The following is a 24,036-nucleotide window of genomic DNA, read 5'->3' as shown; positions in this document are numbered from 1 at the left end:
TCCTCTCCAACATTTGTTGTTTCCTGTCTTGTTAATTTTCCCCATTCTCACTGGTGTGAGGTGGGATCTCATTGTGGTTTTGATTTGTATTTCCCTGATGGCAAGTGATGTGGAGCATTTTCTCATGTGCTTGTTGGCCATGTCTATGTCTTCCTCTGTGAGATTTCTGTTCATGTCTTTTGCCCATTTCATGATTGGATTATTTGCTTCTTGGGTGTTGAGTTTAACAAGCTCTTTATAGATCGTGGATACTAGCCCTTTATCTGATAGGTCATTTGCAAATATCTTCTCCCATTCCATAGGTTGTCTTTTAGTTTTGTTGACTGTTTCTTTTGCTGTGCAGAAGCTTCTTGATGAAGTCCCAATAATTCATTTTTGCTTTTGCTTTTCTTGCCTTCATGGATGTATCTTGCAAGAAGTTGCTGTGGCCGAGTTCAAAAAGGGTGTTGCCTGTGTTCTTCTCTAGGATTTTGATGGAATCTTGTCTCACATTTAGATCTTTCATCCATTTTGAGTTTATCTTTGTGTATGGTGTAAGAGAATGGTCTAGTTTCATTCTTCTGCATGTGGATGTTCACTCGTAAAGCAATCAATGTGATTGATCATATCAGCAAGAGAAAAAACAAGAACCATATGGTCCTCTCAATAGATGCAGAGAAAGCATTTGACAAAATACAGCATCTATTCCTAATCAAAACTCTTCAGAGTGTAGGGGTAGAGGGAACATTCCTCAGCATCTTAAAAGCCATCTACGAAAAGCCCACAACAAATATTCTCAATGGGGAAACACTGGGAGCCTTTCCCCTAAGATCAGGAACAAGACAGGGATGTCTACTCTCACCACTGCTATTCAACATAGTACTAGAAATCCTAGCCTCAGCAATCAGGCAACAAAAAGAAATAAAAGGCATTCAAATTGGCAAAGAAGAAGTCAAACTCTCCCACTTCGCAGATGGCATTATACTGTACATAGAAAACCCAAAAGACTTCACCCCAAGATTGCTAGATCTCATACAGCAATTCAGCAGTGTGGCAGAATACAAAATCAATGCCCAGAAGTCCGTGGCATTTCTATACACTAACAATGAGACTGAAGAAAGAGAAATTAAGGAGTCAATCCCATTCACCATCGCACCCAAAAGCATAAGATACCTAGGAATAAACCTAACCAAAGAGGTAAGGGACCTATACTCTAAAAACTACAGAACACTTCTGAAAGAAATTGAGGAAGACACAAAGAGATGGAAAAATATTCCATGCTCATGGATTGGAAGAATTAATATTGTGAAAATGTCCATGCTACCCAGGGCAATTTACACATTTAATGCAATCCTTATCAAAATACCATGGACTTACTTCAGAGAGTTGGAACAAATCATCTTAAGATTTGTGTGGAATCAGAAAAGACCCCGAATAGCCAGGGGAATTTTAAAAGAAAACCATAGCTGGGGGCATCACAATGCCAGATTTCAGGTTGTACTACAAAGCTGTGGTCATCAAGACAGTGTGGTACTGGCACAAAAACAGGCACATAGATCAATGGAACAGAATAGAGAATCCAGAAATGGACCCTCAGCTTTATGGTCAACTAATATTTGACAAAGGAGGAAAGACTATCCACTGGAGAAAAGACAGTCTCTCCAATAAATGGTGCTGGAAAAATTGGACTTTATTGTTTCTAGAAGAAAGTTCTAGAAGAAAGACAGCTGCCTTGAGGGTCATCTTTAGGAAGCAGATTGCAAATTTGTTGGATGCTCCAGTGTCACTGATACTTGATCCACAAATTTAATGTTCTCTTGTTTTTTTACCCATGAAAATAATATTTCTAGCTCTTGGAGTATCTATCATCGTTAAAAAATTTAATCTTATTCGCTTGAAGAATAATTTTCCGTTCTTTGGAAATCAATATTTGCTGATTTATCCTCGTCTAAGTAAATCCTCAGAGTCACCTTGCACAGTTGTGTGGGTGGCATGAGAAACGAGAAGCAGTAACAGGAAAATCACGCTGAGTCACACGGGCAGAACGAGGTTGGTATTTGGAGCTTGTGACTCCCACCTCCTTCAGGTTTTACTTCCATTCCTTGCCTCCCCCTTTTACTGAAATAGAACTGGACAGCACCTGCAATAATAGTTGCTCATGTGAAGTCCGGGTGAGGTCGGATGAGTGAGTTCATCAGGATTGTTGTTGGGAAGGGTACTCTCAGCTTCCAAGGGTTGTTCTCCAGAGTGGCTCGAAGGCTCAGTTTGGGGATAAGGGAGTTACTTGCTGGAGCCAGCAGACCCAGCCCTTTTGATACCTGTTTTGGTAAATCTTCAGCATGGTTTCCACCTGTACTCCCCGCAAGTGCAATGGTTAATTAGAGGGCCCCCTTTCTTTTTTGCTATGATTGTATTCCATATTCTTCCTATAAAAATACTATGAAGAGACAGAATGAGTTTCTTTAAAAAAAAAAATCTGTGGTCTTGATATTTATAGGATCTCTCTGTGTCCTGAAGCAATAAGAATAACACACGTGGGCCACTCCTAGTGGCAGAGGGACTAGCTCAGGCTCTGAAGTTATGTGACCTTGGACGGTTCCTCCATCTCTCTGTGTCTCAGCTGTTCTGTATATACCATGTGGGGTATCTACCTAACATCTCCCTCATAGTGTCCTGTGATCAGCCTTGTGATCAGCCCTTGTGAGGGTTGACTGAGGGCAGGTAGGCATTCAGCACAGTGCTTGTGCTCTGATCCACAGTCACAGCCTGCCATATAACAGTGCAGGTGAGTGGGGTTTGAAGACTTGAGAAAATTGAAGCGGGGCGATAGCAGAAATCGTGATAAAGATGACAGCAGTTGTTCACCAATGGTCTGGCGCCACGCCCAGCGCCGGGTGAATTTTGTACATATAGCATTTAATCCTCACTGCAGCCCTAGAAGAAAGATGCTGTCGTTGCTTTCTTTCAGGTTAGGGAAGCCTGATTGGAGAGCCCAGTCCCCTCACCTGTCCGGTATCACCCAGCTGGCAAGCAGTAAAGCCCAGCGTGGGACCCGAGTCTGTTGTAGGTCCAGAGCCTTGTTCTTTCCAGCGCTCCTCACTGCTGCAGAATGCCATGTAGCCGTCTGGTCTTGACTTGGCCCGTGGTTTTTCTCAAGTCACATGACTACATGGTCCTCAAATTATTTTTACAAAAATAAAGTCTGCTTTGTAAGGTTTTAAATAAAAACAAAGGCAAGAAATTCGTGAGTCACTTTAAAAGCTCTTTTACTTACAAAGAATATAATAATAGAAAATTCCAACGTATACAAAGTAAACAGAACAGTATAATGAACCCCAGGTGCCCAGCAGCCAGAATCAGCACGCCTGTGATTTTTATTTCCTGTGCATCTCCACCGGGCCTCCTTCCCTGCTTGCTTGTTAGTATACGGTTCTTTTTTTAAGGCAAAATTTGCATACGTTAAAATGCACATTTCTTTATAATTTTGGCAAATGGATATTATCATGTAATTAAGAGATAGAACATTTCTGTCACCTAGAAAGCTCCTTCATGGCAGTTCTCCACCCCCATCCAAGGCAATCACTCTTCTGGCTTTTTTTCCTTTATCCTCTGCTAGAAATTCGTACTAAATGGTATCTCCTAGAAAGTGCTGAATGTGCTCTCTTGACCAGCTCTGTTGGCTCAGCATGAAGTCTTTGAGATTCATCCACACTGTGGCTCCGGCAGTTTATACCTTTTTACCAACCTTTTTACCACCGAGTAGCAGAGTAGCATTCATAGCATGACACAATCTGTTTATCCCTTCTCCTGGTGACAGACTTTTCAGTGGTTTTGGTTTCAGGCTGCTATGAATAAAGCTGCTATTAATTAAACCTCATGTACAAGTCTTGTTGGGATATAGGTTTTCATTTTTCTTGGCAGTTACCTAGAACAGAATCGCTGAATCAAAGGGTAGGTGTTTAACTTTATAAGAAACTGCCAAGCCTCTTTCCAAAGTGATTATACCTGCTTGCATCCCCACCAGCAAAGAATGAGAGTTGCAGGTGCTCTGCACACCTCCTCCCACTCCAGCATTTGGTGTTAGTCTGAAATGTTAGCCCCCCTTGTTGAGTATGTAGTGGAGTCTTATTTTGGTTACTTTCCACTTCCCTGATGACTGGTGATGCTGAATACTCACTCATGTGCTGCTTATTTGCCACTCATGTACCTTTTGTAATGTGTGAGAGTATTTCTTTCTTAAATGTTTGAAATAATCTACCTGTGAAATCACCTGGGCCTAGAAGTTTCCTTCGTGGGGAAGCTTCATCCCCATACCCCGTGATGTTTATCACAACATCATTCATAGTGGTGATGAGCTGGAGACAAAGCAGGGCAGTGGATGATGGTACCCTGGTCCCACGGAATGTTACAGTCAAATAGAACCATACCAAGTAATTTGGGATTTTCATAAGGTTTTTCAAAGCTTCATTGAGATATAATTTACATATCATAAAAGTCCACCCATTGTAAGGAAACATATAGTTGTGCAGCTCTCACCATGATCCCATTTTAGAACACTTCCATCAGCTGTGAGGAGGCTTTTGCTAACAAATTCTGTTTCTTTGGTAAACGTAGGGCTACTTTTTTAAAAAATATTTTTAAAGATTTTTTAAAAAATTTATTCATGAGAGACACAGTAAGAGAGAGGCAGAGACATAGGCAGAGGAAGAAGCAGGCTCCATGCAGGGAGCCCGATATGGGACTCGATCCCAGGACTCCCAGATCATGCCCTGGGCTGAAGGCAGGTGCTCAGCTGCTGAGCCACCCAGGGATCCCCAAAGGGCTACATTGATTTTCAAGTTTGTGTTGGATTTGGTAATTTTTTTATAGGAATTTGTCTATTTAAATTGTCATATTTATTGGCATACACTTGTTCATAATACGCTCTTATCTGTTTAATAATCTAACTCTAGTGATGTCCGCTCCGTCATTCTTGATACTAGGAATTGGTGGTAGTGTTTTATCTCATTTTTTTTCCTCCATTGGTCTTGCTAGGGGTTTATCAGTTTTATTAATCTTTTCAAAGAACTAACTTTGGGTTTATTAATTTTCTCTATTATTTGTCTGTTTTTAAAAGATTTATTTATTTGAGAGCTGGGGGTGAGAGGAGCAGGGAAGAGAGAGTCCCAAGTAGACTCCTTGCTAAGCGTGGAGCCTGACACAAGGCTTGATTTCACCACCCTGAGATCACAACCTGAGTTGAAGCCAAGAGTCAGTTACTCAACCGACTGAGCCACTCAGGCATCACTGTTTGTCTCTCTTCTGTGCCATTGATTTCTGCTCTTTATTGTTGCTTTTCTCCTGTTTTGTTTTAATTTATTCTTTGTTTACCTTCTTGAGGTGAAAACATAGATAATTGATTTTTTCCATTTCTTCCTTTCTACATAAGCATTTAAAGCACAAATGCACTTCTAAGTCCTATTTTCCTGCATTCCATACGTCTTGATATGTTGTTTTCTTATTGCTTGCTTTAAAATGTTTTCTAATTTGCCTTGTGATTTCTTCTTTACCTGTGGTTTATTTACAAATGTGTTTGATTTCCAGATATTTAGGGCTTTTCTACCTAGTTTAGTCTCCCTCCCTCCCTTCCTTCCTTCCTTCCTTCCTTTGACCTTATTTATTTATTAGAGAGAGAGAGCACAAGCACAAAGTGGCAGTGGGGAGACAGAGGGAGAGGGAGAGGGAGAAGCAGACTCCCCACGAGCAGGGAGCCTGACGCAGGGCTGGATCCCAGGACCCTGGGATCATGACCTGAGCCTAAACCAGATGGCTCGCTGACTAAGCTACCCAGGTGCCCCTCTACTATCGCTGATTTCTAATTTAAGTCCCTCATGGTCAGAGAATATGTTCCATAAGTCTTTGTATTTGGAAATTTATTAAGACTTATCTTTGGGTCCAGCCTGTTCATCTGATTGAAGAACATCTGAATGAAGGTGTTAAATATGGGTGCGATAGAAGGCTAGTTATGTCAAGGTGGTTAACAGTATTGTTAGGATCTTGTGCATCTTTACCAGTTTTCTCAGTGACTGTTCTGTCAGTTATGTAGAGGAGTACTGGAACTTCTGGCTTTTTCTTCTTTCTGCCATCAGGCTTTATTCCTTGTGTGTGAAGCTCTCTTATTTAGCACATTGTCCTGTCTTTTTGATGTACTGCTCCATCATCACAAAGTCGTTATAGGTAGTGATAATCTTTATTTTGAAATCTACTTTGTCTAGTATTAATATAACTACTTCTTCCCCTTCAGCTTGAGGACTTTCTTCCTACAGATTGGAAGGATTAGATAAACTTTTCGATAAAAACCCTTCCAGGGGGATCCCTGGGTGGCGCAGCGGTTTGGCACCTGCCTTTGGCCCAGGGCGCGATCCTGGAGATCCGGGATCGAATCCTACGTCAGGCTCCCGGTGCATGGAGCCTGCTTCTCCCTCTGCCTGTGTCTCTGCCTCTCTCTCTCTCTCACTGTGTGCCTATCATGAATAAATAAAACAAAACAAAACAAAACAAAAAAAAAACAAACAAACCCTTCCAGGGCGACTGCACCGTTGGTTAAGTGTCCCACTCTTGGTTTCGGCTCAGGTCCTGCTCTGGGTCCGGAGATGGAGCCCTGTGATGTCAGGCTCTGCGCTCAGTGGGGAATCTGCTTTCTTCTCCCTCTGCTTCCCCCCACTCATGTATACTCTCTCCCTTTCTCTCTAAAATAAATCTTAAAAAAAAAAAACAAACAACCCACTTCCGATGAAATGTTGAAATTGTATAATTTAATGTTTTTTATTTTTTAGACTTGGACCTGGTATAATTATAGTTTTTTCTGGTTGTAGGAAAAAATCCATTTATGGTAGATATCATTGTTTCTTTTTGGAGCAAAGGTTGCCTGCACTCCACTGTGTTCAATTCCAGGATTGTTTCTGTCTCCAACAGGATAGTGAAAACAAATAAAACCCTGGATATCACCTGACCACAAAATTTGAAGCAGCTCCAAGACACAGAAGATTGGTTAATTCCAGTTTTTTAGATTATTTTCGTGATATTTATTTATTTATTTATTTATAAAAGATTTTTTATTTATTTATTAATGAGAGACACAGAGAGGGGGTGGGGCAGAGACACAGGCAGAGGGAGAAGCAGGCTCCATGCAGGGAGCCTGATGTGGGACTCGATCCCTGGACTGCAGGATCACGCCCTGGGCGGAAGGCAGGCACTAAACCGCTGTGCCACCCAGGCTGCCCTATTTTCATGATTTTTAAAAGAACAGAGGTTATTTGTATTTTATTAAAATAAAATATTGTTATTTGAACAAAGGTTTGTGGCGCTTAGATGAAAATACCTTTCTAAATATATTAGTTAATTATTTCTGAGTGAAATGTTTGTGGAGGCATAAAAGAATTATGTCTGCAATAAGCAGAATATGTTTTAGGGTATGATAACTGGTTTTCATATTAAAGATGAGAAGAGTGGATGGTTGTTTGTCTCACTGTTTGACTATCCAGTTCTAAAAACTAATTTTTTTCATACGGAGTATTATAAAATCAGAACTGTCACTAGCTCCATTGGTTTCTTGCTCTTTCCACCTAGAGCAGGGTTTCTCACGTTGGCACTATTGACGTTTGGGCCCAGATTATTATTTGTTGTGGGGCCTGTCCTGTGCCTTGTAGGATATTTAGCATCCTTCCTGGCTGCTACCGCTGAATGCCAGTATGGAACAGCATGTTACAGAACCTGTGACAGCTAAAAATGTTTCCAGAAATTGTCAGATTTCCCCTGAGGGGCTAGGTCCTTCCCAGTGGTCCTTCCCACTGACCTACAGCATGCCACAAGTAGGGGCATGACAGGCATCAGGTAGAGGTGGGGTCTTCAGCAACCTAGTCCTGAGTCAGTGGGCTCCCCTCAAGGTGTGGGACCTTGGAGAAGAGCCTTGGTCGTCTCTTCCAGTGCAGACCCCAGGAAAGGTGATTGAAAGATGCTCTATAATCAGTTGCCTAAGTGCCCCCAAAAGAATGTTCCACTTGATCTTTTTTTTTTCCTCTTCCTTTTGTCTGATTGGTATCTTTATTCAACTCCCCTGTCTGCTCATGGAAGTCTGAAATGTGTACTTCAGGTGGTATTCATGTTGCTCAGCTGGTTAGTAATAAGGAATTTTATATGTTCCTATGTTTATTAATTATCAAAGAAACCACCAAGGTATTCTTTCAGGAGTTTAGATGGGGAAAATTTGAATGTATGTCCAAAGCTATAAGAACCTTGGTTTTTATCAGATAATGCAGATTGAGACGTGTTGAATTTTAACTGCTGTCGGGAAAAATATAAGCTGATTAACTTGCTTGAAATATTTGTGAGTTTTTCAGTTGTGACCATGGGTAATAAATAATGATTGACTAACCCTAATTGAAAGTTGACTTAAATTATAAATTATTTATTTTTACCTACACAATAGTATTGAGCAAGTGAACAATCTGCGGGAGATACAAGCACTGAGGCGCCTGAATCCACACCCAAACATTCTTACGTTGCATGAAGTGGTTTTGTAAGTATATTTGGGGCTTTACAAATTATCTCAATTTGATTACATGATTAAGTCTTTTTAAGAAATAAAACCATGGTAGACATTTAAAATACTTGTCTTGTAGCTCAGGGAGTAATGATTTTCATTTTATCTTGTCACATATTTCTTTACTTGGACAAATGTATAACTGATTCCTGCTGTGGAAATGCCTTCGTTTAGGTGACTTCGTATTATAAAAGCATACAAAATTCAAATGGTTCCTCTGCTGTAGGTCCGTGAGGCTTCTTTGTAGACAGTGGCCTGTGCATCTGAGGCCTAATGGGAAAGTACTGTTGTCATGTGTCAGGGACTGTACTTGCTTTGTCCCTGCCAGTTGCCACGTCTGCACAGTCTCAGGCAGTGAGACCTCCTACCTTACTATGGTTGATGCAATTCAGGGGACTTTTCATCTCTGTTCTAGTTCTAAGAATAGTTTCCCTAAAGCTTACCTATCAATCAAGAAGGCAGAGCACAGCTCATCCCTAGGTGTTGGCAATTCTGCACCATACTTCTGGACCCTGAGCCAGGAACTCGGACCCAGGGTCCTGGGCCCTGCCCTTCTGTGGGCCCTGAGAAGGTGCACACCATTTAAAGTCTCTCTGTGGCTTTCCAGGCTGCTTTTAAACCAGCCAGGTGTCTGACAATGAAAGTGCGATTGATTTTAATTAGAGGATTGAGCCGTCTTAAACTCAAAGTGAAATGTCTCATCATAGCTGTGTGGCCTCCTGGCCTGCAGTGTTCTGAGCGGTCAGTGTGGGCCAGGTCCAGAGACTGCGAGGTGCAGCAGTCACCATGGGGATGGTGCTTCGTGCACACTTCACAGGCATTTCTGCCTGGGATTGCGTGTGGGTCTCCTGATAGCCCCGCCAGAGGTGCCCTGAGTAGGGTCTGCAGTGACACGCTTTCCCCTCCTGGGGCTCAGGATCCCTCAGAGCTGTCTGAACTCAGATGCTGGCAGCTTGGCCAGGGGCCTCCATCCCTAGTGTGTGTAAGGCCTGGATGCCACACCGGCATCACGTGACCGGTCTTCCTCCCTTTTCCCCTGACTGCTTTGTGGATTTTGTCACCTCATTATAATTTATTCCAATGACATGGAAGGAATTTAGGTAAATTAAAAATAAATTTGTAGTCACAGAGCATGAATTGATCTTTTTCCTCTTTTTTGCTTAGCCAACTCCTCAACCTCATTTCTTCTTTCTGCTGGGAGTTAATTTTATATGTTTAAGACACATCTCATTAAAAAGAGAATTGTTTAGAATTTTTGCTTAAAGTTAAGGTTTTACTATTAAGTTAATTTTACCTGAAGTATTGATTGAAAAATCACAAGCTCTCTTTCAGTCAGTAAAGTCTTTGATGTGGCAGTGCTTTATGTCTACCAGAAATATTTACAAATGAATTAAATATTTGATTATATTTTCTGATCAAGATAAGAAAAAACATTTTTACAAACCTGCTTTCTTCTTCAGTGACAGAAAATCTGGTTCTCTTGCACTAATATGTGAACTTATGGACATGAATATTTATGAGCTAATACAAGGTACGTAGAATAATTTGCAAGCTAATCTAAGATCTTTCAAAGCTTGTAGTGCACATACTTTGTTCTGGTTCTCAAAATTATTAGTCACCAGAGTGCAGTAGTCACATATAGTAACATACAGTACTGAACTACTTCCCTCTTGGGAGATCTTTTTCTGGCATTCTCATCTACTCAGAATAGGGCTGCCCTTGAGAAAAGTAAAGCCATGTGCCTTCAGGCTGGCCAGTGATGTGGATGAGGATGGCTCCCCGACAGCCCTTCCTCACCGCGGCTCCCTGCAGGGGGCGCTGTGCCACTCCAGGGTTCCCTCTTCTGACTGCTGCTGTTCAGCATTCTGTTCTGTGCCTCAAAATAAGGCAAGGCTTGCCCCCAGACATCATCCCTCAGATGAGAGAAGACCTCCTTCTATTTGGATCCTTACACAGTCTCTCTCCCGGGCACAGGGTGCTCACTTATTTACTTTCTTTTGAACAATAAAGCACTGTTTGGGAAAGTACATGCGCCTGAGCTGGTTCTGGAGGCTTATAGAGGTCACCTGAAGGAAACTAGAGAGAAGAAGGCAGATGGTTGGCCCACATTTAGCGAATATCCCTGGGGGTCTGACTGCACAGTTGTGTTAGATGTCAGGACAAATGAGCCTCGGAGACGTCGCTGAGAAGCGGCACAGGAAGTGTGGTATTTTACAGGTCACATTGTGCTTATCGGACAGATGAAAACAAATCAACTGCTTCATGTTCTGTGAGTGACTATTTATGGCTTGGAATAGAATTTTAGTGGCAGCTGCGTAGTGGATTTAAAAACCACTGCATTCTATTTTCTGGAACAATTTAGGCCAAACCGAAGAAGGTGCGCTATGTAACATTTTTTAAGACCAAGAAGCTATTCTGTGATGAAGACACTGATGCTGAAGATGCACATGAAGAGCTCAAATAAAATTATTATGAAGTGGGAAAGTGGAAAAAATGATCAAATTAGTATATTTTATATGTGATTTGAAATGTATGCTTTAGTAAATTACTAATAAAAGCAAAGATAGGCAAATTTTTCTACATCCATAAAAGTTGATGAAAAACTTTTGGATCTAAAAACTTTAGGACATTTTTTGAGAAAATAGGAGATTGCCTTATATCTGGGCATATATGATATTTATGTTACAAACCTTGTGCTTTTATTCATAGGTAAGCCCATCACTCTGGGATCTGTTTGTGTTTTAAGTCTAGTTCTAACAAGTTAGTTATCAGGTTTCTTGGTTTAAAACCTATTAAAAACAAGAGCTTCTAGAATTTAGCCCATCAGCAGTAATAGAAAGTGAAGGTGACAATCCCACAGTGGGCGAGGAAACTGAAAATATAAAACAAGGAAACGACAACAAAGCCACCACAAACAAGAGCAGCCTGGGCAGACAGCTGAGAGATCCCAGGTCCCCCAGGATGGGCTAGAGAACGCACACCCGCATGATCGCATGATGCATGGTGGTAAGCATACCATGTCAGCAGCATGATGGAAAGTAGGAAAGTAAAGAAAGCAAATGTTTTAAAAAGATTCCTGCCTAAAATGATTGCAGTAGAAAAGAGTTTTATATTCAAGGAGTAAGCCTTATTGATCTGGAAATTTCCCTTCTTAAGCATCTATTCCAAATAGTCTGGATAAATGAGGTGTTGCTCCATGGTTTCATTTTCTCATACATTCTGTCTGACACAAATTGTGCCCTTTGGTCCTATCTGTCCATCAGAGGATCAGGACAGGGCCCCAAATACGATCTAGAGAGACAACCACCAAACCTTATATTACTTCATTTATAATTTTTTTATCAGTGAGCCAATATTTTGCTTTTTAATGTACCTACATAATCACTTCCTTTATTTAGTGTGTGAGATGTGTCTTATATTAGATTTCTGATTGTTGCTTCCTAGAGTGTGAAATTTCAAAACTTAGGGGGAAGGGGGTAGTAATTTCCAGCAAGTTTCTATGTGTTTAGACATTTGAGAAATCTTTGTTTAGAAATAAATATCTTTTCCAGTAGTAAGGGAATTGTATAATTGGAGAAATTCATTTCTTTCAGTATTTGTCTACAGAGAGAGATTATAGAAAATGGAATGTTATGGGGCCCCTGCATGGCTCAGTTGGTTGAGCATCTAACTCTTGATCTCAGCTGAAGTCTGGATCTCAGGGTCATGTGTTTGAGCCCCTTGTTGGGCTCCATGTGGGTGTGGAGCCTACTTAAAAAAATAAAATAAAATGTTATATTGTAGATCAACAGACATTGACTCATCACATAAATGTTGAGAACCTCTCATAGGCCAGTGCTGGGCTCAGTGCACAGAGCCTAAGATGCTGTCAGAGGCACGATAGTTTTAGAGATGTTAAAACATGGGGAAGATGACCGGTAGTCATTGTAAGACATTAAATATTGTGTCATGATTTCAGAGTTGTTAAAGTGTGAGGGAAAAAAATCTTCTGAGAATTGATGAAACACGGTGATCACTGTAACAGCCAACAAACAGTTAGTGGATGCTGACCACCTGTCAAGTGCTCTTCTTAGCACTTTCTAGGAATTAACTCATTTTACCTTCACAGCAGCCATTCAAGCAGACACTGTTATTTTCCCCATTTTAAAGATGGAGAAATGGAGGGATAGAGAGATAAATAACTTGTCCAAGGTTATGTACCTAGTAAATGGTGGATGTGGGTTTTGGGCTTGGACAGCCTCTTCCAGAGTGCCTGTTCTTAACCATCACACATACAGCCTCTTGGCTCCCACAGTGCTTGACGTCCCACAGTGCAGATAATGATCATCATCATTATCTCTGTTTTACAGATGAGGAAATCAAGGCTTCAAGGATTAAGTGATGACCCAAGGTGAAGTTGTTAATAAATAGCAGAACCAGAACTTACACTCCAGTCTGACTGAAGCATTAACTTTCCCGCTGTACCCACTACCTTGGCCCCCACAGCCCCCGCTCAGTGCCTCTAGTGCATAGGCACCTCCTCATTATCTGTGCTTATTGATGACAACATTGACTTAATTGAAAACTGATCAATCACTAAAGCTTTTCCTATTAGAATGACAGTTCATTTTACTTAAATGACTACTCTCAGATGGTTAGAATATTGAGTAGCACAGTCAGGTATCGAAGAGCCAGTTAATGGCATGAGTGGATGATCACACTGTCATCATTGAGCTGCCCACTTACATGCACACCAGTGGGCAAGGTCTGGTGAAAGTAGAGGGGAAGAATAGAAGATGCTTCTTTGTGGGGTTTTTTTTTTTTGAAGATTTTTATTTATTTGACAGCACAAGCAGGGGGAACAGCCGGCAGAGGGAGAGGGAGAAGCCGACTCCTCGCCGAGCAGGGAGCCCGCTGTGGGGCTCAATCCCAGGACCCCGGGATCATGACCTGAGCCAAAGGCAGACACTTAACCAACTGAGCCACCTAGGTGCCCCAGGAGATGCTTTTTTCGATAAAGAGTGTAGAGTCTGTTGAAGAGAGAAACTATATGAAAGTCAATCATTAGAGAAAATGAATTGCTTGGGGTTATTTTCTCTTTGTCCAGTAGGTGTCAGATGAGGCAGAGATGATTGTGGTCTTCATCTGGAAGAGTGGCAGATGTAGGCAAATGCAGGAAAGGATGTCTTACTGCTACATGCCAGGCGCTGCTCTGCAGGTGGGCACAGTGGGGGACATGGCGGACATAGTCCCACCCACATGGGTTCACACTCTGAGGAAGAGAGAGAGAGATGCTGAACAAGTGAAGAAATGATCAAGAAATAGTTCAAGAGGGGGATAAGTGTTATGAGTAAATAAAACAGGCCACATGTCAGAGTGAAGGGGATGAACTAATCCAGACAGAGACAGCTAGTGCAAAGGTCCTGAGGCCACTGTGAGGTTAAGAGGCCAGTGTCGCTGGAACATGAGGAAGACAGTTATAGGAAATGAGGTGGGCAGGGGGCAGTAGGACAGGTAGGGCCAGGGTAAGAAGTCCGGTTATTTAGAGTTCAATGGGAAGCATTAGTGGCTTTTAAAGCAGAGGAAAAGCATCTTTTGGTTGGTGTTTAGACCAGTGTTTCTAAAACTATAGTGGAAGACCAGTTTTTTGTTTGTTCATTTTTCTTTCTAATCAGTTGTGGACCAGGACTTTTGTAAAATATGTAAAAACTAATTACTGGAAAAATGATTATGTGCTTGGGGGTTGCAGCGATGTTGAGTTGCCATAAGAGTTCCTTAGTCACTCTTGTTTTGTCATCTCCTCTTAAACCAGTAACAAGCAGGGGCACCTGGGTGGCTCAATTGGTGAAGCATCTGCCTTCAGCTTTGGTCATAATCTCAGGGTCCTGGGATCAAGCCCTGCATCAGGCTCCCTGCTCAGCAGAGTCTGCTTCTCCCTCTCCCTTTGCCTCTCACCCCTGCTCTTACACATACATTCTCTCTCTCTCTGCCTGTCTGTCTCTCTCTCATAAATAAAAAGATCTTGGGGATCCCTGGGTGGCTTAGCGATTTAGTGCCTGCCTTTGGCCCAGGGCATGATCCTGGAGTCCCGGGATCGAGTCCCACGTCGGGCTCCCGGCATGGAGCCTGCTTCTCCTGCCTGTGTCTCTGCCTGTCTCTCTCTCTCTCTCTTCCCTCTCTCTCTCATGAATAAATAAATAAAATCTTTAAAAAAATCTTAAACAGCCCCTAGACCAGTATCAGTTCATGGACTACGCTTTTTAGAAGGATATTTCTGTTTTTTTTTTTTTTAAGATTTTATTTATTTATTCATGAGAGACACACAGAGAGAGAAAGAGAGGCAGAGACACAGGCAGAGGGAGAAGCAGGCTCCATGCAGGGAGCCCGACGTTGGACCCGATCCGGGGTCTCCAGGATCAGGCCCTGGGCTGAAGGCAGACGCTAAACCACTGAGCCACCCGGGCTGCCCACGATATTTCTGTTTAACGAATGAATAGACAACAGATCTATTCTTGCCAGTGTAACCCCAGGGGACTTAAGTGATATGGATGATTTTACAGAGTTACTGGGTGGGCTGAAGAGACACTCTGGGTGTGGCACCCAGGAAGCAACTACTGAAAATGATTCTGCAGAATTGGGCTGCCAAGGAGGCTGCTGCCTCTGCACAGACAGGATGCTCAAAGTGAAGAAGTTGCTATGGCAGCCACCAGCTCTAGAACCAGGCAGCCTTTGCCAGAGTCAGGAAGCTGCCTCCACCAGCATCTGCACTCACACTGAATGCTCTCCCTCCTCTTGTCTGCCCCATAATGCGGGCCTGAATCCTCTTTCTCAAGTAGTCTGACTTAGGCAGAACCCAATCATACATGGAGCTCCGAGCTACAAGCAACCTGAAGGACCTGGCTTTGAGCTTTCACACCTGGCCTGCGAGGTTGGAATGGGTCTGCATTGTGAGCCGTGAGGGCAAGAATGGTGGTAGGGAGACCAGCAAAAAGATGGTGAAGGTATTTTGCCTGACACTGAGGAAGAGTTTCCATGGAAGGGAGTAAGTAGATGGCATGCCTGGGCACCAGCCTCACCATAGCAATCCTGGTTTGTTTACATGGGTGCATTGTGCATGTGACACTGGGCATCTGCCACCTGTAGCAGGAAAGGCTGTCCTGGAGTTTATAAGGAAAAACTGATGAAGATAAGAACCTGATTATAGAGGCATCTATTGTTTTATTTTTTAAGGTTTTATTTATTTATATAATCTGACAGCAATGTGGGGCTCAAACTTAAGACCCCAAGATCAAGAGTCGCACCTTCTTCCACATGAGCCAGGTGCCCCTACAGGCATCTGTTATCTTAACTCGTATCTGATTCTGTTTTGCTTTGTTTTGTTTTGTTTTGAACTGTTCCAAGTTAAATTGCTTTTGTGAGTTGCTAGTTCACTCTGCCCCCAAACCTCGGGCGCCTGCTTTTTTTTTTTTTTTAATTTTTTTTTATTTATTTATGATAGTCACACAGAGAGAGAGAGAGAGAGGCAGAGACATAGGCAGAGGGAGAAGCAGGCTCCATGCACCGGGAGCCTGACGTGGGATTCGATCCCGGGTCTCCAGGATCGCGCCCTGGGCCAAAGGCAGGCGCTAAACCGCTGCGCCACCCAGGGTTCCCTCGGGCGCCTGCTTTAGAGCCTTGGTGCTTGCCCCCTCACTCACCTTCCCTTCTCCATTGCATCTCTTTCTTGTTTCCTTTCCACCCACACGAGGCCTTCCATGTCTCAGCTTCTTTACTGTTTGCACTCTGTCCGCTGGGCCTTTTGCTCTCCGGCAGTGCGGCCTTGTTGACTCTATCACTGGTGTCCTGTTGAGTGCCCGGCACTGTCCCCTGGGTGGGATGGTGTTAGTTGTCCACTTGGATAATGTTTATAGCTACTGAGTGTCGTAGATCGATTTTATTGCAAGGAGCACATGCCATTCAGCTAGTTCACATATGAAAGAGGGAGTTTATTGTAAAGCTTCAGAGCTCTTGTGGGACACTCAGTCAGGCCTCTTGGGAGGTGGAAGCAGGAAAGCTCAGGCTGTCAAGGCCACCACTGACCACCTCAGAGCCACGTGGTCCCATCCCTCTCCTCTTCTCTTGGTAGACGTGGCCACTGAGACCCTGGGAACCCTCCACTGGCAGCAGATGGGCCAGGCCTAGAAATCCTGGTCACTAGTCCCCTGCCAGAGTGCTGGCTGTTGCGGGTCCAGTGGGCTGGCCATGTCCCCTTAGGGTTATACCTTTTAGAGGCTGTGCATGGGGCAGGCACCCTGAAATAAATCCATGACATTGGGGAATGAACCAAGTAGGAAAAAGCAAAATAGGTTTGGTTTGACTATAAACATAGCATTATAGTTTATTTCCATGAATAGCTTAGGCAGTGTGTCTTATTACCTGCGACATAACTCTTTCGCCTAACATTACTTGTCAGATCAACTCAATTATATTTTTGTATTTCATCAGTCTGACCCACTGATTGTGAGAAGGAGCATTTTTATGTACTAACAAAAGAGGAAATGTTGCCAGTTGGCTGTGACACATAGCTTTCTTATCTACTTAGCAATTTTACTTCTATCCTTACTAGAAGAGCTCTTTGGATCCATTTAGACAGCCCCCACCCCTCGGCCCCAGATCACTTTCGTGTGTATATAAAAGGAAAGTGGAAGTGAAATAAAATGTATTTTGGCATTCCTAGCACTTCCTGGAAACATTTTGACAGTGATCGATGTCTTGTTTTCCTTACGTGATAGGTCTCTGTCCCATTCAGACAAGGTGTGAGGGATGTAACATTTTTGTTGCTGGAATTTTCTTCGTAGCCGATGCCACCATGGGAAGTGTGGCTCCAGTCTGGCTGTGTGGGTGCAGCACACATCTCCCCTGTCCTGCGTGTTTAATGATGGTAGGTCTGGGTCAGGCCCCTGAGCCTTGCTCCTTGTCTGTGACATGAGAGTGATCCTAGGTTTCTAACTCTTCTGATGATTGTGAGGAGAAAATAAAATATGTGCCATGTTTAGAGCAGTGGCCACTTGCACAGTCTGCAGTAAACACTGATCGCTGTCATCATTAATATCATGTTAACACTGCTTGGTGTGCTCGCTCTGCATGGCTGCATCTGGTCTTCCCCATCCTGTGTGCTCGCCTCCGTTGTGGACGTGAGGAAGTGGAATTTCACAGAAGGTCTGGCATTTGCTGAAGATGAGCTGGCTTCGTAGAGCAGAACTGGAGGACCTGTCCTCGAGTTTTGCCATGGTTGATAAGGGAGGGAGGTGGGAGATTGTTCAGGCTCCACTTGAGGCTGACATCCCGCCTGCTATCCCCTGCAGATCAGAGTCTCTAACCTCAGATCCATGTGTCATAATGCAGACTTCTCCTTTGAAAGATGCTGTGGCAGGTGTGTACGTGCCTGGTGCCACAGGCACAGCCTCTGGACCGAGGTGTATATGGTAGACCATTTGCCTGTGCCATGGTGGACCCCAGTATGGGCTCCAAGCCTGACTGGGAGAGCTGGGCATGGGCCTGCCAGTGGGGTCTCTTGTTGGAAGGGGTGTGTGCCAGAAATTCTGTTACACTGCAGACTCCACGCTCCTTCAGTTAGCACCAGCAACAAATGCCACGGTTTATTATTGTGTTTTTACATTAAACTTTTTTTTTTTTTCTTTTTAAATTTATTTATTCATGATAGTCACACGGAGAGAAAGAGAGAGGCAGAGACACAGGCAGAGGGAGAAGCAGGCTCCAAGCACCGGGAGCCCGATGTGGGATTCGATCCCAGGTCTCCAGGATCGCGCCCTGGGCCAAAGGCAGGCGCCAAACCGCTGCGCCACCCAGGGATCCCACATTAAATGTTTTTTACATTATTGATATTGTATGTATTCTATTTTTTAAGATTTTATTTATTTATTAGGGATACAGAGAGAGAGAGAGAGAGAGGCAGAGACACAGGCAGAGGCAGACTCCATGCAGGGAGCCGGACACGGGACTTGATCCCGGGACTCTAGGATCACGCCTCGGGCCGAAGGCAAGCGCCAAACTGCGGAGCCACCCAGGGATCCCCGTATATGATGTTCTTTAGAATTTTATTTTTTTTCTTTTTTTTTAATTTATTTTTTATTGGTGTTCAATTTGCCAACATATAGAGTAACACCCAGTGCTCATCCCATCAAGTGCTCCCCTCAGTGCCCGTCACCCAGTCACCCTCACCCCCCACCCACCTCCCTTTCTACCACCCCTAGTTCGTTTCCCAGAGTTAGGAGTCTCTCATGTTCTGTCTCCCTTTCTGATATTTCCCATTCCCAAAAATGAAAAGTATTTCATTTTTCTTTAGAATCTTCTTAATGAGGATATTTGGTTAAAACAATTAGCTTGCAGAAATTAACTTGATCAGGATTGCTACAAGAGACCAGGAAGGGCTGTTCATGGTCTGTTGGCGTTTAGGAAGGCTCACACAGGAGCTTACAAGTGGTTTCTTAATTCTGTCTCCATTTGTTTCAAGATGTTTGAAAACATGCATCTGTTAGGAACCAGATAGTCTCGGGCCTGGAAAGTTAGGATCTTGTTTTTGAAAGACCATTGTAGAGAATGGATAGCCAACCACCTCTTGGTCAAGAGTGTGGACTCGGATTGTTCAGACCACAGTCCTGCATGGTTCACACTGCACCCTACTCCCTCAGGGGCTCCCTCTGTAGGCAGGGGTTCTCATGGAGGGGTACAGGGGTGGGAGGAGCCGTTACCTTACCTGCAGGGCTAGTGGGTGGTAGAGGGGAACAAAGAAGAAAGGAAGGGTCAGCACCCAAAGAGGGCTCTTATGCTGGGGACAGAGGGCAGCTGAGAAATGCAGATTCCTGGCCCCTATGTTTAGTTTTGTGATTCATTAGGTCTGGATTTAGAGCTAGGAATCACCATTTTCTTTTTCTTTTTAAAAAGATTTTATTGGGATGCCTGGGTGGCTCAGTGGTTGAGTGTTGCCTTTGGCTCGGGCTGTGATCCTGGAGTCCCTGAATCAAGTCCCACATTGGGCTCCCTGCAGGGAGCCTGCTTCTCCCTCTGCCTATGTTTCTGCTTCTCTCTCTCTCTCTGTCTCTCTCTCTGTCTCTCATGAATAAATAAATAAATCTTTAAAAAAAGATTTATTTGAGAGAGAGAGAGAAAATGTGTGAGCACACACATGGGTGGGGGTAGGAACAGAGGAAAAGGGACAACCCTGAGATCATGGCCTGAGCTGAATTCAAGAGTCAGAGGTTGAACTGACTGAACCCCTACCCCCACAGGCACCCTATGGGAATCGCCATTATTATTATTTTTTTACTTTTGATTATGGCCTTTTTATTTTTTAAGATTTTATTTATTAATGAGAGACACAAGAGAGGCAGAGACTCAGGCAGAGGGAGAAACAGGTTCCCTGTGGGGAGCCCAAATGCAGGACTCGATCCCAGAACCCTGGGATCACACCCTGAGCCAAAGGCACATGCTCACGCTCTGAGCCACCGAGGTGTCCCAGGAATCACTATTTTAGAGCATCCCTAGCTGATTATGAAGATTGGGTGGGTTAGACTTTCCCTAAAAGACCCCATCTTCTTTTTCTTTTTTTAAAGACTTGTTTTTTTCTTTATTTTATTTTATTTTATTTTATTTATGATAGTCACACAGAGAGAGAGAGAGGCAGAGACATAGGCAGAGGGAGAAGCAGGCTCCATTCCATGCACCGGGAGTCCGACGTGGGACTCGATCCCAGGTCTCCAGGATCGCGCCCTGGGCCAAAGGCAGGCGCCAAACCGCTGCGCCACCCAGGGATCCCAAGACCCCATCTTCTTGAGTGAAAGTTCGGGTGACTGTCCTGACAAGACTGTGCTGTAAGATCTGGGTGTGTAGGCATGGCTGGGAAGGGTGCTCCTAGCAACAGAACAGCATGAGCACAGGTATGAAGCAGGAGAGCTTTGGAGGCGTGTCCATAAGCATCTACAGGTGAATTTGGCTGGAGCATTCAGTATACAGAAAGATGTGGTGGGCGTGGTTCTCAAAGTGAGGGTCCAGGCCTGACAGCTGCATCTGGGAATTAGTGCATAAGGCAGCTTTTGAGGCCCCACAGCAGACCTGCTGAACCACAAATGCCTAGGGGTGTGGGGGAGCATCCTGTGTCTTCACAGGCCCCCAGGAGAGTCAGGTGCCTCCTGGACCCTGAGAGCCTGGTTGAGATGGAAGGGGGGGGTCCTGAGTGCCAGGTAATTCAGTGGGCAGTGAGGCCCTTGTCACAGGATGAGAACCAGATCTCCAGAAGCTTCATTCAGAAGCACATATGAGGGCAGCCCCAGTGGCTCAGCGGTTTAGTGCCGCCTTCATTCAGCCCAGGGTGTGATCCTGGAGACCCAGGATCGAGTCCCACATCGGGCTCCCTGCATGGAGCCTGCTTCTCCCTCTGCCTGTGTCTCTGCCTCTCTCTCTCTTTCTCTCTCTCTCTCTCATGAATAAATAAATAAAATCTTTAAAAAAAAAAACATATGATGGAGAATAGAATTTTTGTTTTTCATCTTTATACAGATAGGAATTTAAAGTACAGAATTATTCAAAGTAGGGAAAGATGACTAAGTCTTCATTTAAATTCTTTTAAATTCTAGAAAGTGGGTAATAAATTATTTCAAACAGAATAAAAAGATTACAGTATTAAGAAAAAGTTAATTGTACTTCGACATTTTGTGATTCGAATTTCTATTAACAGAAAACATTCTTGTCTAGTGTGAGAGAGAAAAAGAATAAACATATTTGTCAACAGAAATCGCAAACTAAAAAAAAAAAAAAAAAAAAGAAATCGCAAACTTAGGAACAAACATGTCACCCAAGATATGTGCTCACACTGGGGAAGGTGGTTTAAAAACTCACACCTTTGAAATTAAAATCAAGCAAGATGTGACATCTGAAACGAGGGTAACCGTAATGCTGGATTGTGGCATTAGGAGTTGTAGGACGAATAACCTGCAGGCAGGCAGGCCTGGTGAGCAGCTGTGCGAGCGGACAGGAGCCAAACGATGGCTGCTTCCCGTCAGGAGAGCGGGCTGTGAAATTCAAAGCGATCATGGGTCTTTGATTAAAAACACACTTCTGTGGAACTTTTAAACCCCCTTTTAAAATGGAAATCTCCAGGGGTGCTTGAGTGGCTCAGTCAGTTAAGCATCTGACTCTTGGTTTTGCCCCAGGTAATGATCTCAGCGTTGTGAGATGGGGCCTGGCCCCCTGCTCAGTGCTTGTCGCTGTCCCTCCTCCCGCCTTGCACTCAAGCATGCTCTCTCTCAAATAAATAATAAATAAAACCTTAAGAAAAAAATCCAGACTGGAAGTTGAGGAAAACCCTGGATTTTCAAGTGACTCTTGACACTTCATACCAAACCTTTTGGAAGAGTGTAGCCTGGAAGGCCTGCCCCAGGGGCTCGGGGCCTCACATGGGGTTTATCAGACCAAACTACTCTGCACATATTTGTTGGTACTACTCTTGTGGTGATCAGAACGCGTGCACAGGGGATTTTACATGAAATCATACCAGTATGTAAAATTTTAAATGGTGTATTTAGTATGTACGCTCCTCCGTATTTCCTGAAATTACTAAAGGTTATTTTTAGATTTTCACACATCATTAAACAACATTTTTGGATTCTATTTTTGTTTTCAAAACACAGAATATGTATCGCTGCTAACCATATTTGGCTATTTCCTTGATCTCACAGGGAGAAGACACCCATTATCAGAAAAAAAAATTACGCACTATATGTACCAGTTATGTAAATCCCTTGATCATATGCACAGGTATGCTCTTGGGGACTTGGTGGCTCTCAAATTAATAAAATGTATTAACATTCATTAAAAATAAAATGTGAAAGAATTTGAATGAGGCATAAATTAATTCTATCCTTCCTTTTTTATTGAATGCAGAAATGGAATATTTCACAGAGATGTAAAGCCAGAAAATATATTAATAAAGGTAAGAACTTCTATATTAAAAAATGCTATCAGAAGAAAGGTGGAATGGGAAACCTTTTTACTAGATAGGTTTTCAGTCCCAGATAGTTGGGTACCATGTTTGTTATGCTGTTGTTTTGTTTTTCTCCCAGTTTGGAAAAAGTAGTTTATTTAATAAGTGCTGTGAACGTAGCTATACCTCTGGAAGGAAATAAGGCACTCTTCTCTTACAATATGCAAACATAAACTGCAGGGGCAAAAATAAACTGCAGGCTGGCTCAGTTGGTGGAGCAAGCAACTCTTGACCTCGGGGTCGTGAATTTGAGCCCCATGTTGGGTATAGATGCTACTTAAAAAAAAAAAAAAAAAGAGATCAGTAAACTCCATTCAGATTACCACTCCAAACCCTGTGTATGTGAAAGTGGAAGAGGCAGGATTTGCACTCAGGTCTGTCCTAGTCCGTAGCCACGTCAACTGTACATACTTAAAGCGTACAACTTACTAAGTTTGGGTGTGTGTAACACCCATGAAGCCATCATCACAGCTAAGCAAACAAACCTTTTGCCCCTGGAAGTTTCCCCCTGCTCCCTCATCATCCCTCCTTTCTGTTGTCCCCAAGGCAAAGACTGACTTTGTCATTATACATTAGCTTGCGTTTTCTGGAATGTTCTCTAAATGGCATCCTCTAGTATGTGCTCTTTCTTAGTCTGGATTTTTCCCTCTGTGTCAGCACTCTGCTGTTTATCCACGCGGTAGGGTGAGTGTCACACCGTTTGAAGTCCCACAGTTCTTGGCTGTTCTGTTTCTGCCATGATTTGTTCTCTCTGCATTTCAGTTTGGAAGTTTCTGTTGGTGCATCTTCCAGCTCACTGATTCTTTCCTTGGCTGTTTAGTCTGTGGCTGAGCTTATCAAAGTCATTTTTTATTTCTGTTAGCGTTTTTATTTCTAGTGCTTCCTTTTGATTCTTTCTTAGAGTTTCCATCTTTCTGCGTACATTTCCCATCATCTGCTTTTTCCACTGGAGCCCTTAACAAATCACTCATAGTGATTTTAAGTTTTCTGACTGGTAATTCCAAAATTCTTAAATCCGTGCCACATCTGAAACTGGTTCTGATGCTTGCTTTGTCTCTGCAGACTATTTTTGCTTTTCTTTTAACATGCCGTACAATTTTTGTTGGAGGGCCAACATGATGCACTGGGTAATGGGATCAGGTGAAAGGCCTTTGGAATGACGTTTCTTAATAACCTGGCTGGGAAACATGTTGTGTTTAACGTTTGCTCCAAATTCATTGACAGCCTGTACGTTCCTACCTGAATGTTGAGGGGTAAGCAAAATGGAAGAGATATCCCGAAACATGTCTCCCTGGTCTGTCTGACTTGCTCCAAAGAGCCCATGGCTCCGGAGAGCTGCCAAGCTCCCCAGCACCCCCCCTTCCCAGTGGAGAACAAAGCTGCCAGTGGAGCTAGACAACTGGGAAGTTAGAGACACAATAGGACAAATGAACCACTATGGTATTTGTTTCATTTGTAG

General features: G+C 43.3%; 1 protein-coding gene across 7 annotated transcripts in view; it reads left to right on the top strand.

The window, feature by feature from the left end:
- The window catches only part of MOK (MOK protein kinase), a 58,489-nt gene that overhangs the window by 26,833 nt on the left and 7,620 nt on the right, over nucleotides 1-24,036 (top strand). For 3 of the 7 annotated variants that reach the window (XR_005363805.1, XM_038545779.1, XM_038545780.1), the window contains exons 3-6: nucleotides 8,447-8,536; nucleotides 10,021-10,091; nucleotides 22,273-22,351; nucleotides 22,478-22,526. Coding sequence is in view for 6 of the 7 variants with exons in the window: in XM_038545779.1 (XP_038401707.1) it covers nucleotides 8,447-8,536; nucleotides 10,021-10,091; nucleotides 22,273-22,351; nucleotides 22,478-22,526 (289 nt within the window). In the remaining variant the exon portion in view is untranslated. Of the gene's footprint in view, nucleotides 1-8,446; nucleotides 8,537-10,020; nucleotides 10,092-17,329; nucleotides 17,460-22,272; nucleotides 22,352-22,477; nucleotides 22,527-23,603; nucleotides 24,018-24,036 lie in introns of those variants that run through there. The other 4 variants (XM_038545781.1, XM_038545783.1, XM_038545782.1 and 1 more) reach the window with 4 other exon arrangements.

Source organism: Canis lupus, chromosome 8 (assembly GCF_011100685.1).
Source record: "Canis lupus familiaris isolate Mischka breed German Shepherd chromosome 8, alternate assembly UU_Cfam_GSD_1.0, whole genome shotgun sequence".
NCBI lineage: Eukaryota > Metazoa > Chordata > Mammalia > Carnivora > Canidae > Canis > Canis lupus.
This window is presented reverse-complemented; position numbering and strand designations above follow the sequence as displayed.